We start from the raw sequence: 13042 nt of genomic DNA on the forward strand, positions 1-13042 counted from the left end.
GTTCTTACAGAGAATGCACAGTATATTTGGCTCCCAGTACCCCCACAACGTCTCACAACCCTCTGTGTTTGATACCCTTTCTGGTCTCTGAGCGCAACAGCCATACATATACATATATGCAGGCTGTGGTGGTTTGAACATGTTTGAATATGTTCAGGGAGTAGCACTGTTAGGAAGTGTGGTCTTATTTGAGTAGGTGTGGTCTCTTTGGAGGAAGTGTTATTGCGGGGAGTGGGCAATGAGAACCACATGGGAGCCAGTCTTCTGGTAGCCTTCAGATGAAGGTGTAGAACTCTCAGCTAGCTCCTCTTGCACCATGCCTGCCCGGGCACTGCCATATTCCTGCCTTGATGATAATTAACTGAACCTCTGAATCTGTAAGCCACCAATTAAATGTTGTCCTTATAAGAGTTGCCTTGGTCATGCTGTCTGTTCTAATATATAGGCAAATACTCATGTATTTTTATAAACAAATTAATCCTTAGCCAGGGAAGATGGTACATACACCTTTAATCCCAGGCAGAAGCAAGGCAGATCTTTGAGTTTGAAGCCAGTATTGTCTGCATAATGAGTTCCAGGCCAGCTGGGACTACAGAATGAAACATTGCCTAAAAAACATTATGGAATGTCATTTAAAAAAAGTGTAAATGATAGTTATTCATCTACAGTGACAGAATCAATGTGTAATAGTTATCATAATTTTTAAAGCAGATGCCAGTATGGAGATTTGCTACAGACACCTGCAGTATTTAAGTTGGAAAGAGAATGAACCCACAGCTTTTTTTGTTATTGTTATGCTTGTACTACAAGGGTCACTTACCCTATATAGTCTTGATTATCTTTATCAAAGCTAAATGGTAGTACCAGAGTACCAGACATAAACTACAGATAGAGAAAAAAAGGGAATGGAAAATTTGTGTTGCTCTTGAAGTAGTTTGTATCATTGTTTTGTTTTTTTAAAAAAGTATCATGCCACGGACCGACTCAGTCGAAACACACACCCGTGGGGGAAGCAGGGTCTTTTGGTATGCAGGAAGGCACTGGTCGCGGTGCGAAATGACAGACAGACACACACAGTAAAGCTATATGCGTCTGAATGCGTTTTACTGTTCAAAGGCAGGTAGTTTTATACAGAAAAACTGGCAATTAACTAAATTTTCTGGCACAGGGAAATACAAANTCANTCAGGCAAAGACTTCGAAGAACAGGTACAGAACATCACATCTCTTAATCAGAACATCCGTAATTACATCCGTAATTAAAGATAAACTTTCAAAGGTTCAAAAGTTCGCAGGAACATTCAATTAAGGTCCCTGGGTCTAAGCTCCATTGATGACTATCCATCTGTGATCCTTATCACCTAACTTCCTTCTACTGAGAGTCTTCAGGCACACTTTAAAACTGNTAACTGATGCTTTTCATGCCAGAGTGTCAAAACCCTCTTTACCCACACATTTGTAGCCATAAGAATATATATATTGTTGGGAGGTTATTATTCCAATGTATTTAAATAATAAATGTATAATTAATCAAAAGCAAAGCAGGGGATCTTCTGAAAGGCAATCAATCATGGCCAGTGCTGTAGTTCAAAGAATGAACTCCTAGTGAACCTTCACGCTTGGATGCTCGCACCTTTAGCTATCAAGAACATCTCGTAAGTAAAGGAACAAATCAGAAAAGAGTCACACAGGCAAGGTTTGCCATGAGATATTCAGCTCAGATCTCTCCGGCCAAGGAGTCTCACAGCGAGTTCCATCTTAGACAGCCTTGTCATACACAAGACTTTTTCCCAGTAAATATCACAGACCTTCCGCCGGGATTGCAGCTTGGCTATGCGAAATCACGGTGTCTAAGTGATTCGTGTGATAGTATCATATTGTAGAAAAATGTTTATCTAAATATTTTACCAGAGCATCACCATACTTTTGGCTTAATTTGATTAAAGTAAAATGTGAGAGTGTCAGCTTCTTACTGAGACATCTGTGTAAATATATATAAGCAAAATGTATTCCCTTCATAAATGCCACTTCATTAATGCACAAGTAGTCCTTGTTAAAAGTCAAGTATCCACATTTTTCACAAGGAATTACACCTGAGATGATTATAAATAACCAGCATAACTGGACTATCTGAGGAAGAACTCCAATGTAGAAATTTAAGTATCCCTCCCACTTCTACTGGCCTCCCTTCTGTGTGCCTCTTCAGGAGCTTCTCTACAACTGTGCCTTTCTTCCTTTTGAAAACCAAAGTCATCTCTGTGTGGTTTGATTTGAAGTGCTGGCTTCTCTGACCCACAGTGTACAGTAAGTACTGCATCTGGCACAGTGTGTGTGTATTTGGTAGAAAGGGAAGCAGGAGGTGGAGCTCTTCCTGCTTCTCTGTCTAGATTTAGTGACCAGGTTAGATAGGAAGTTAGTGATGAAAACATCATAACTTGTTACAAAGACTTCTTTGTAGCTCTAATCATAGGAGAAAAGTAGAATTGATTTTGAGAATTCCTCCTTTGGGTTCATTTTGTGGTTGAGATTTGGGGATTATGCTGCTTGCTGTATCATTTTCTTGCATAGTAAGTAGTTATGACTAAGCGTACCCCATCATTCACCATTTTCTCCTTAAACCTATACAGGAAGACCCTACTTTATAGTCCTGTACTCAGTAACAAATGTGCCCTTTTGTGTTTGTTTTCTTCTAGGTTGTACTCATCACCAAAGAAAAAACTCACACCAATGCAGAAATCTGTTAGTCCATTAGTTTGGTGCAGGCAAGTTTTGGATTACCCAAGTCCTGATGTGGAGTGTGCTAAAAAGTCCCTTATCCACAAACTTGATCAAACTATGTCAGGTACGTCTATAACTTTAATTGTGAATTCATTAATTTTCTTTGGCCTGAAAGCATATATGTTGAATGTGCATATTTAGGAAGGCAGTTCTTGCTTGATAGTTCTTGCTGAATTATACTGTATTCATCATGAAGGCTAGATTCATATAATAACAGTTTTTAAAAATCTTAGTCTTACTTTAGTGGATTATATCTATGAGATTATGAATTTTAATTTTTCTAATAATGACCTAAAACAGTTCCTAAAATGAAAATGTTTGTCTCATGTCATCAAAACTTATCCCACATACCACACTTTGCTAAATGGATGCGCTGGAGAATATACGTGAAGAGCCAGGAGATACCATGGCCTCACTCAAGAACTTGCTTGTTCTCTGTCTTCATGTTCGGCTCCTCCAGCTGACCTCAGATTCCTCATCAGGCTGAGGAAACGGTGATGGATGGAAAAGAGCCTAGCTTGGCTTCTGGCTCATAGAAGGTGCCTCTTACTCAGTTTTCTTCCTTCTCAGAGTTTTCTTTCTTTTCTTTTTTTGTACTTGACATTTTAAATTGCTTTAATACCCTTTTGTTTAACAGCATTCATGAAACTTACAAAACGTGTTCATGGTTATATTTGTGCCATTTAATGTAACATGCCAGTGTGGGAAGAAATATAGGAAAAGTATTTTCTTTCTTTGTATTTCTCTGTCTTTTAAAACATATTGTTTATGAAATACAAGTTATAAAGCATGATGAATAATTCTGAATAGGCTTTTTATGTATGTATATCTATGTAGTAGTGTTCATGAGTGTGTATGCACATACCTGTGTTGGTACAGGTACACGTATATATGTTATGTGTGTATGTGCATGTGGAAGCCAAAAGTTGACATTGTTTGCTGAGTTAGCATTTCTATTGCTGTGGTTAAATACCATGAGCAAAAGCAACCTGGGGAGGAGGGTGTTTATTTCAGTTTATAGTTCCCCATCACTGAGGGAAGATAGGGCAGAAGTTTATACAGAGGCCATAAAGGAATACTGGTTACTGTCTTGCACAGCCTTCTTTCTTACAGAGCCTAGGAGAATCAGCCTGGGGGTAGCATCAGAGCTGTGAGGTGGAGGCACGAGGATTTCTAGCATTTGGTGGCTTCCAGCACAGCTTTAGGTTCAGTGAGAGACCCCATCTCAAGGGAATAAGGCAGAACATCATAGAACATCCCTTGTCCTTGTTAACCCCTGCACATGTTCTGGCACACATATTTGCCTAGAACACGTACACGGCACATGGCACCCAGGCAGATGTAGACAGTATATGAATTAAGTGGGTGTACTGGCTGGNTTTGTGTGTCAACTTGACACAAGCTGGAATTATCACAGAGAAAGGAGCCTCTCTTGAGGAAATGCCTCCCTGAGATCCAGCTTTAAGACATTCTCTCAGTTAGTGATCAAGTGGGGGAGGGCCTAGCCCATTGTGGGTGGTACCATCCCTAGGCTGGTAGTCCTGGGTTCTATAAGAAAGCAAGCTCAGCAAGCCAGGGGAAGCAAGCCAGTAAGCATCAGTCCTCCATGGCCTCTGCATCAGCTCCTGCCTCCAGGTTCCTGCACTGTGTGTGTTCCTTTGGTGATGAACAGCAGTGTGGAAGTATAAGCTGAATAAACTGTTTCCTCTCCAACGTGCTTCTTGGTCATGATGTTTTATGCTGGAATACAAACCCTGACTAAGACAGTGGGCACAACTTGATTTTAAAATAGGGAGTGGCCTGGATTTGACTTGCAAGTTATGGTTCTTCAGTTCTTGGTTTAAAACAGAATAGGGGGGGGGGGGCTGGAGAGATGACTCAGCGTTTAAGAGCACTGACTGCTCTTCCAAAGGTCCTGAGTTCAATCAAATCCCAGCAACCACATGGTGGCTCACAACCATCTGTAATGAGATTTGACACCCTCTTCTGATGTGTCTGAAGACAGCTACAGTGTAGTTACATATAATAAAGAAATAAATCTTAAAAAAAAAAAAAAAAAAAAAAAACAGAATAGGGACATTTACCAGTTACTACCTATCAACCTAGATTTGTGAGATGAAATAAGGCTGCTGTATCTCAAAAGTAGCAATTTTGAATGAAAAATTCTTTGTTTTATTATAGCAAGGGTATTTAAGACTAAGAGAAGTGGAGGTGAGTGGTATGTGTCTGCAAATCTACTATAGGGTGAAGCTGAAAGATAGAGTTCAAAGCCATACTGGATTGTATATCAACTCTAAACAAGACCAGAAACATGACTTGTGCAGTGAGGGGATGAAGAAAGGACAGACGTACAGACACACATAGAGAAAAGCTAGGGTCAGGTGGACTGATGGAGCTATACCATCTGTGTGAAAACCTGGAACCCCAGCTTTTACCATGTACAGGAGGGGAGGGGCTAGCTAGTCTTGGTAGGAGGTCTTTGTAGGTGAGCAGTCTTGGGCTGTAAACATCAGGGAGAAAGGTAGTCGCAGTACTAAATTTTATACTTGTCAGTCATTCCTAAACAGTCACACTTAAATACAGTGTCATCATTCATACTCAGCCATCCCCATGGGTCTGAGGTGTTGGTTGTTGACCTGGCAGTGCTCATGTCAAACAATACACATTCATTCACACCTTCATTCACTCTTTACAAGTTCACTAAGGACCTCCTCAGCTCCCACAAGGCAACAAATAAACTGGGAGTGGGGAGGGGAGAAAGAAAAAAGAAACTGGAGAGGCTGGAGATGGCTGGGTGATTAAGAACTCTTGACTGCTTTTCCAGAAGACCTGGCTTTGATTTCCATCACCCACATGGCAGCTCACAATTGCCTGTGACTGTAACTTGAGGATCTGAGGTCCTCTTCTGACCTCCAATGGCACCAGGCATGCACATGTTACACTAACATATGTAGACAAAATACCTATACATATAAGTAATGATTTTAATTGTAGAGGTATAATTATTCTTAACCAGAACTGCATGCTATCAAGTACTATCTCTGTTTAACAGTGTTTACATTATAGCTACATGCACAAAACAAATTACCAAATTATATAGTTTATTATTTGAAATATGTATGTAATGTATATATTTAAAATATATATGTAAATCTTTTTGAGGTAGTATCTCACGGTGTAGCTTTTGCTGCTTAAAACTCACTTTGTAGACCAGGTTGGCCTTGAACTCAGAGTGCTTCACCTGCCTCTGCTTCTTAAGTGTTGGGATCAAATGTGTGTGTTACCATGCCAAGCCACATTTAACTTTTCAATGGAAAAAATAACCAGTTGCAAGTTTGAACTTTGTAGTATTGAACGCTCCTGTTTTCAAGAAGATTTTTTGTTTGGTTGGTTGGTTGTTTTTTGAGACAGGGTTTCTCTGTATAGCCTTGGCTGTCCTGGAACTCACTTTGTAGACCATGCTGGCCTCGCACTCAGAAATCCGCCTGCCTCTGCCTCCCAAATGCTGGGTTTAATGGCGTGCGCCACAACACCCGGCCAAGATTTTTTTTTAATAGAATTTTTCATAAGGCAAAACTTACCTAGAAGTTTGAGAGCTTGTAGTCACCTTGTTCTAGGGATCCTGTGTTCACCTTTCCAGCTGGGGTTACAAGCGGTCCAACACACTTGTCACATGTACACAGACACTAGGCTTCTCAGCTCTAGCCTCATGTTTGCACACCCAGCCCTTAGCTACTGAACCAGCACTCCCCAGTGTCTCCTTCAGTTTTTAATGGAGGCTTAATTGCAAAAGCCTGATTGAAGCGTGAACTACTGTGTCAAGGGCATGATAAACTTGCTAGGAAACCAGCAAGACCCCTTCTGAAGTAGGGATCTTAATCTGTCTGATACCATAGGTGAAAAAATTTTTTTTTCTTTGTAGCTAGCTCCATGACAGAAAGGGAGGGAAATATTAGAATTTCTAGATTGACCTAGAGGAAGACAAATTTCTGATTTCTATCTCTTGAGCTGGGAGGTGATTTATAAGGTAAGAACTATTTATAAAGTCAGAATATATTTAACATCCTGGAGGATTATGAGTAATAAAAGGATGAATGAGGTATGAAGAAATAGAAGGAAGCAGCAGGAGTGATTTTTACGTTTTTCCACTTGTGTGGCAGGACCTGTCACCAGTTGTTGCTCTATTGCTGCGAAGAGGCATTGTGACTAAGGCAACTTATAAAAGAAAGCATTTCACTGGGGGCCGGCTTACAGTTTCAGATGGTTAGTCCTTGACCATCATGGTTAGGAGCAATGGAAGCAGGCATGGTCCTGGAGTAGTAGCTGAGAGCTTACACAATATTACCTGAAGGTTCAAGGCAGAGAGAAACCTCAAAAACCACTCCCAGTGACACCCCTTTCCAACAAGGTTACACCTCCTTCAACAAGGCCATACCTCCTTATCCTTCCCAAACAGTTCCACTAACTAGGATTGAGTATTCAAACATCAATATATAGAGACCATTATTATTCAAACCACCACATCAATCTAAACGAGGGATGTCCCCTGTCCCATAGGAGAAATTGACTTTAGCAGAAAGACTGTAAGTTGGATTTGGTATGCTGACTCTAGGACACATTGGCCATACCCATGGGGAAATATTGACATTAAAGTTCAGAGGAAGAAAGCTTGGGACTGAAAACAAATAATGGCAGACCTTGGCATATTGATGGTCATTAATGCTGTGAAGAACACAGAAGAATAAGGCATGCTGGTGATTAGTCTATGTGTTCTCTAGGATTAGCTTGTTTGTAAATACTGAAAATGTTGTGTAATGGATGGAAGAACTATCCATTTGAGGATTGATATGTGTGTGGTTGGGGGTGGGGTGTAGGGTATGAGTGTGTGGGCGTGGTTTCACTTGCTGTTTTAGACCCCACTCTGTAAGGCCAGCTACCATGTTGCTTAACCTCTGGTGGGGTAATAGAGGAGGCACATCTGTGGCTCCCACTCAACAGTCACTTCTTCTCAGCATTTGGACCAATTACAAGTCAGTTACTGCTGACTCCTGTGAAATTCCCTACCTAAGCTGACAGCAGCACTAATCTGGGGACACAAACACAGTTATGTAAAAGGTTGTTTAATGGGATATCATGTCCCGACCTCATGAATCTGTAATAAGAAAATTTTTTGAGATGTTAACCTTTTCCCAGTTACTAAATTTGAATTTCTCCTTTTTGTTAATACAGCTCTCAAGAGGCAAAATTTATACAATAATCCTTTCAACTCTGTGAGTTACTCAAGTCCTTATAGTCCAAATGCCAGTAGCCCTTACAGCAGTGGCTTCAACTCTCCATCCTCAACACCAGTGCGACCTCCCATAGTCAAGCAGCTTATACTTCCTGGAAATTCAGGTAAGGAGTGGCTTTACCTCCGAAAGTAATAACTTGTATAATTTATGAAACTGGAGCAACAGGAGAGAATCTCCTTGATGTGCTCTTTTATACTAGTTACTATACTGAGTACCAAGACATACGTAGTGGCATCCTCGTTTCATTTCGTTTCTTTTCTTTTCTTTTCTTTTCTCTTGTTCTTTCTTTCTTTCTTTTTTTTTTTTTTTTTTTTTTTTTTTTTTTTTTTTTTTCGAGACAGGGTATAGCCCTGGCTGTCCTGGAATTCGCTCTGTAGACCAGACTGGCCTTGAACTCACAAATCTGCCTGCCTCTGCCTCCTGAGTGCTAGGATTAAAGGTGTGTGCTACCAATGCCCGGCGGCAGCCTGTTTTCTGCATAGAATTTTCTTTGGTGTGTACCTAAATCTGGTTTTAAAACTAGTATTTAAAATCTCACTAAATTAAACAGGACCACAAATTTGATTCCTTTAACCAATAAAACCTATTTACAGTCTGTTGGGGGTTATAAAGTCTACAGACCTGTCTTTAAAAGAGGTTTAGTAAGTGTGATGGCATAGGTATTGTCTGTGAAGGTATGAGAGCAGTGTGTGCTGTAGTAGTAGTGTGGACGGCAGACTGCTGTGGCCTGGGAGTCCGCTCTGTTCTCGGTCTGCTACTGGCACTTTGCTTGAGTAGGTAGCTCACTCTCCTCTAACTCACCACACCTCTCTTACTGCGTTCTTCTTTAACCTTTTAGTGCAGCTTCCTTTAAAATGGTTAGTGTGCTGCTTAGCTGTGTGTGTGCATGTGTGCTTCTATGCACATGCATAGTGAGTCCACAGGTTGACATCAGGTCTTTTTCTTCCATTTCCACCTTAGTTTTGTGATAGGGTCTCTCCCTGGGCCTGGAGCTCATGTTTGGGCTAGAGTAGCTGGCCAGTGAGCTCCAGAAACCTACCTGCCTGTCTGCCCCTCCTGCTAGTTTACAGACTCTGCTGCCCTAGGTGGCATCTTCAGCAGTCAGGGCTTACCTTTGACCAGTCAGAGGCAGCTGGGGGGGGGGGCAGCAAATTTGGGAGTCACCTTTCTTGTGCCTGGTACTGGGTTTTTGTTAGTCTTTGGCTCCTGTGGAGAACATTGTCAGCCCAAAGTGGCATACTTTAAGCTCTCTCAGGCTCTTTTGGGCTCTCTCCATCCCCCCCCCCTCAGAGATAAGATAAAGTATGTATAGATATGTACATAAATATATATATATGCATACATACAGATGTATGTATATAATTTTAGATAAATACAAGATAATATGATTCCTTGAGGCTTTTATCAAGCCTTGATGTTTTTGTCTGCCCTCCTTTTTTCTTCTGTATTGATGTCCCTCCCCATTCCCACTTGAAGCTCTTCCTCCTCCATCTTTGTTTTCTTCGTATCACGTGTTATTCCCTCTCTAGAGCTCCCCCGACCCATGACTCCATTATACTGGTTTTCTTCAGTGATTCTGTGTTTATAAACTCATGCCTGAAGATTCGGAGCTAGGAATGGCAGATGAGAGAACCTGCCTTTCAGTCTTGAGTTATAATCTTTTCTCTATTTACCTGCAGATGTCATGATTTGATTTTAGTTTTCACAGTGGAATAGTACTCCTTTGTCTCTGTGTCACGTTGTCATCTTTCATTCATCAGTTGAAGGGCATTTGGGCTGTGTCATCTCCGGGCTCTTGAGATAGGGCAGCAGTAAGCACCCCAGCAAGTACCTGCAGAAGACAGTGTCGAGTCTGGGCATAGGCCAAGGGATGGTATGGTTGGATCATGTGATAGATTTATTTCTGTCTTCTTGAGGAGTCTCCATACTGATTTTCAAAGTAGCTGCATCCACAAATTTCCATTCCCACCAACAGTGAATAATGAGGTTCCTTTCTCTACAGTCTTGCCAGCATTTGTCAGTTTTGTTGGTCTTAGTCATTCTGAATGGGGCAAGATGAACTCTCTAACTTGTTTTAACTTTGTCTTCCTCTAACTACTGAGGACGAGGAACCCTTTGGAGGCGCTGTTTAACCATTCCTTTTGTTGTGCTCCCTATTGTGTCATTTGTTTCCTTCATTCTGAATTTCAAGTTCTTTGTCTATCCTGAATATTTAATCTTCTATCAGGTATAGCTGGCAAAGAAACCCTTTCTGTGGGTTTCCTTGTGAACTGTTTGTAGCTGTACAGAGCTTTTTAGGTTTTTGCTGTTGGTGTTTTGAAACAGGCTCTCTGTAGCCCTGGCTGTCGTGGCCTTGCTGTGTAGACCAGGGTGACCTTAAACTGTCGGAGGTCCACTTGCCGCTTCTTCTTCTGCATATATAGATATAGAGATAGTGCTATTATCGTATTGTTTTTATTACTACAGCTCTGTACTATATCTTGAAGTCTAGAATGGCAATCCACTCAGTAATATTATTATTTTTTTGTTCATGATTGCTTTGGCTATCCAGGATGTTTTCTCGTTCTATATGAATTTTAGGATTTTTTTTCCCAATTTTTGTGAAAAATGTTGTGGGTATTTTGATTGGGGTTGTTATGATTGGATCTGTAAATGGTTTTTAATAGGATGGCTATTTTCACTGTAGTAATTCTCCTGATTAATGGACATGGTGCCTTTCCATGCACTCGTGTCTCCATCTCATTCAGAGATCTGAAGTTTTGTTGTGGAGGTCTGTCACCTTCTTGGTTAGGTCTGTTCCAAGATATCTTATTGTTTTGATAATGTAAATGGCAGGTATCCGTGACCTCTTTCTCAATATTTGTTGTTGGTATGTAGAAAGGCTACTGATTTTTATAAATTGATTGTGTACCTTGGCACTTTGCTAAAATTAGTTGTAAAAGTTTTCTGGTTGAATTTTTGGACTCTCTTCTATACAGTTTCATATTATCTGCAAATAGGGATACTTGGTGTCTTTACCTATTTGTATAACTTCATTCAGAAAGGAGTTGTTTATACCATGGAAATTTTCTTGTCTGATTGGGATTCCGTGTGTTTCCTGTATCTGTATGGATATATCTTTGGAATGTTCTCTTCTATGATCTTATCACTGACCTAGTATTCCCTCATCTACACCTGTAGTTCACAGGCTTGGTATGTTGATGGTGTCAAATATTTCCAGAGTATCCTTTTTATGCTTGTATTTTTTTTTTAATATTTTTATTTCATCCAAAACCTCTACTTTAAGTCCTGATAGTCTTTCTTCTGTTTGATTTATTTCTTCTTCTAAGACTTTCCTCAGAGTTTTCTAAATTGGCATATTGAATTTTTAAGTTCCATCTTTGTTTTAGCCTTTGTTGTGTTTCATTCTGCCTCTTCGTTGCTTTCAATTTTCCAGTCTTAAATTATCATCGTCATTTTATCCAGCCATGTATTTGCATTTGCTTAGGCATCACTCAAGCATTGCTGTTAACCTTTGGAAAGCAAAGAAGTGTGTGTTTGGCTGGAGAGATGGCTCAATGGTTAAGAGCACTGATTGCTCTTTTGAAGGTCCTGAGTTCAAATTCCAGCAACCACATGGTGGCTCACAACCTTCCGTAATGAGATCTGATGCCCTCTCCTGGTGTCTGAAGGCAGCTACAGTGTACTTATAGAAATAAATAAATAAATAAATAAATAAATAAATAAATAAATAAATAAAGTGAGATGGTAACAAGTAATAATAAAAAAGAAGTGTATGTTTGTGTCTTCTTAAATATTTTTTAAACCCTTTGGTAAGTTTATGGTTATCCTTTTAAATTCTGTGTTTTGGAGTTTATCTAGGGAGCACTTACATAGTTCCAGTGGGTTTGAAGGAAGATGTGCTATCTTGGCCATTCATGTTGATTCTGTATTTGCGACTGAGTTGAACATGTGGACTTCTTTCTTTATTTTTGTGTCTTATTCAATAATCTGGCCGACCTAAGCTAGGCCAGGTGAAGGTAGTAGGTAACCTGTTTAATTGACCTTGCAAAGGTGGTCTCCAAACCACTGGTCTGGAGCTAGGGCATTAGGCAGAGAGGGAAGGATGGGAGAGCAAAGAAGTGTATCGCCAGTCAAAGATGGCTGTCCACAAAGCAAGTCATCGACCTGGAGGTCAGCCCGTGGACATGAAGATGGCTACAGACAGAAGGGTAAAAAGCGGGGTGGGAAGGGAAGAGCTACTTTCTTATAAACATGACTTCTGGACAAAGAGGGATCTCAGGTGGGTCTGGCACCAGGCTTGTGGATAGTTAACTGTAATGGTGAGTTGGAAAACTAAATGTATTACATGCCTGTAATCCTAGCACTTGGGAGGCTGAGGCAGGAGGATTGGAAGTTGGAGGCTAGCATAGGCTATATAGTGAGTTCAAGGAAAAAAAAAATTTTTTTTTTTTTTTTGGTTTTTTTGAAACAGGGTTTCTCTGTGTAGCCCTGGCTGTCCTGGAACTCACTTTGTAGACCAGACTGGCCTCGATCTCAGAAATCCGCCTGCCTCTGCCTCCCGAGTGCTGGGATTAAAGGCGTGCGCCACCACACCCGGCTTCAAGGAAAATTTATATTGCAAAGTAGAACCCTGTCTCAAAGAAAAAAACAAAAACAAAAAGCAAAACAACAACAACAAAACCCTGACCAAATAATTTCTTCTGTGAAACAGATCCCCATGAAAGTGTCCCTAAGAAACACACTAAATTCATGTGTGTGGTCCTTGTTTCTACGTTTTCTCCCTTTGGTTTAGTATAATTGAGTACTTTTAAAAATGTACTAATTTTCTTGATAAACGTCTATTGTTCTTCACTAGTTTGGCAAGCATGGAATCATGTAGGACAAATTAACTTAGTATTTAGTATTTTGGGGGGCTGGTTATTAAATGTTTAAAAAATTACTTTTCTCAAATTAGTTGCGTTGTTTATGAAA

At 40.3% G+C, this 13042-nt stretch overlaps 1 protein-coding gene across 2 annotated transcripts in view; it reads left to right on the forward strand.

Annotated features, from left to right (window-relative positions):
• Slain2 (SLAIN motif family member 2) overlaps positions 1 to 13042 on the forward strand; it is a 57783-nt gene that overhangs the window by 21084 nt on the left and 23657 nt on the right. For both annotated transcript variants that reach the window (XM_021210621.2, XM_021210620.2), the window contains exons 2-3: positions 2693 to 2841; positions 8007 to 8171. In XM_021210621.2, the coding sequence (XP_021066280.1) occupies positions 2693 to 2841; positions 8007 to 8171 (314 nt within the window). The remainder of the gene's footprint in view (positions 1 to 2692; positions 2842 to 8006; positions 8172 to 13042) is intronic.

Source organism: Mus pahari, chromosome 13, assembly GCF_900095145.1.
Source record: "Mus pahari chromosome 13, PAHARI_EIJ_v1.1, whole genome shotgun sequence".
NCBI classification, from domain to species: Eukaryota; Metazoa; Chordata; class Mammalia; order Rodentia; family Muridae; genus Mus; species Mus pahari.